Genomic DNA, 718 nt, shown 5'->3' with positions numbered 1-718 from the left:
GCAGCCTCCCTTCCTCCCATCCTCTAACGCTGCTCCTGCCCGCTTTGCCTGCCTTCCCCTGCCTGCCCTTGCCCTGACGGACTTTCCCACCTCCAGTCCTGCCTTCCCCTGCCGGCAGCTTGTCCCTGCAGGTCACAGTCATGCCCCCCGTCCCGGCGCTGCCTCTTCCCAGAGCTGCCCGGGCACCACTCTCCTGCCCCTGGAGCCGGTGGGTCTGCAAGGGGCAGTGCCAACCTGGCCTGCTGTTCCCGTGTCCCCTCACCCCCTGCTCTCCTCGCTCTCCTGCAGACTCGGAGACGGGCGAGGATGAGCCCAGCGACCCCCAGGTGACGCAGCGCAGTGAGCTCCAGGATGAGACGGCCTTCAGCACCCCCACGGGTGAGCAGGGGGCACCCGGCTGGCACCGAGCCCTGGCACCGGCTGCCAGGCACGGCCCCCCCACAAGGGCTCTGCTGGCCAAGCTTTGGGGGTCTCCATGGAGGGGGAGCTGTGGTCCACCCACGTAAAGGGGAGAGGGCTTGGGGCAGCCTGCTCGGGACACCCCGTGGTGGCTCAGCCCTCTCCTAGCAGGGTGCTGGGCTCGTCCCCGTGGGCACCTGGTGTCGGCTCACCCCTCTCCTTCCAGGTGGGTCCGACACCCTCGTGGACGCCTCCATGAACACGACACCGACCTCAGTGCTGGCCCTGTCGCAGGCGGAGGGGCGCTCCCGCTGGGCGG

At 69.8% G+C, this 718-nt stretch overlaps 1 protein-coding gene across 1 annotated transcript in view; it reads left to right on the top strand.

The window, feature by feature from the left end:
* Window positions 1–718, top strand: part of SPEG (striated muscle enriched protein kinase) — a 63,869-nt gene that overhangs the window by 6,725 nt on the left and 56,426 nt on the right. Inside the window, 2 exon segments of the mRNA XM_035901117.1 lie at window positions 289–378; window positions 626–718. The exon segment at window positions 626–718 is cut by the window's right edge and continues 274 nt beyond it. Coding sequence (XP_035757010.1) covers window positions 289–378; window positions 626–718 — 183 coding nt within the window.

Source organism: Egretta garzetta, unplaced genomic scaffold, assembly GCF_000687185.1.
Source record: "Egretta garzetta isolate BGI_Z169 unplaced genomic scaffold, ASM68718v1 scaffold219, whole genome shotgun sequence".
NCBI lineage: Eukaryota > Metazoa > Chordata > Aves > Pelecaniformes > Ardeidae > Egretta > Egretta garzetta.
This window is presented reverse-complemented; position numbering and strand designations above follow the sequence as displayed.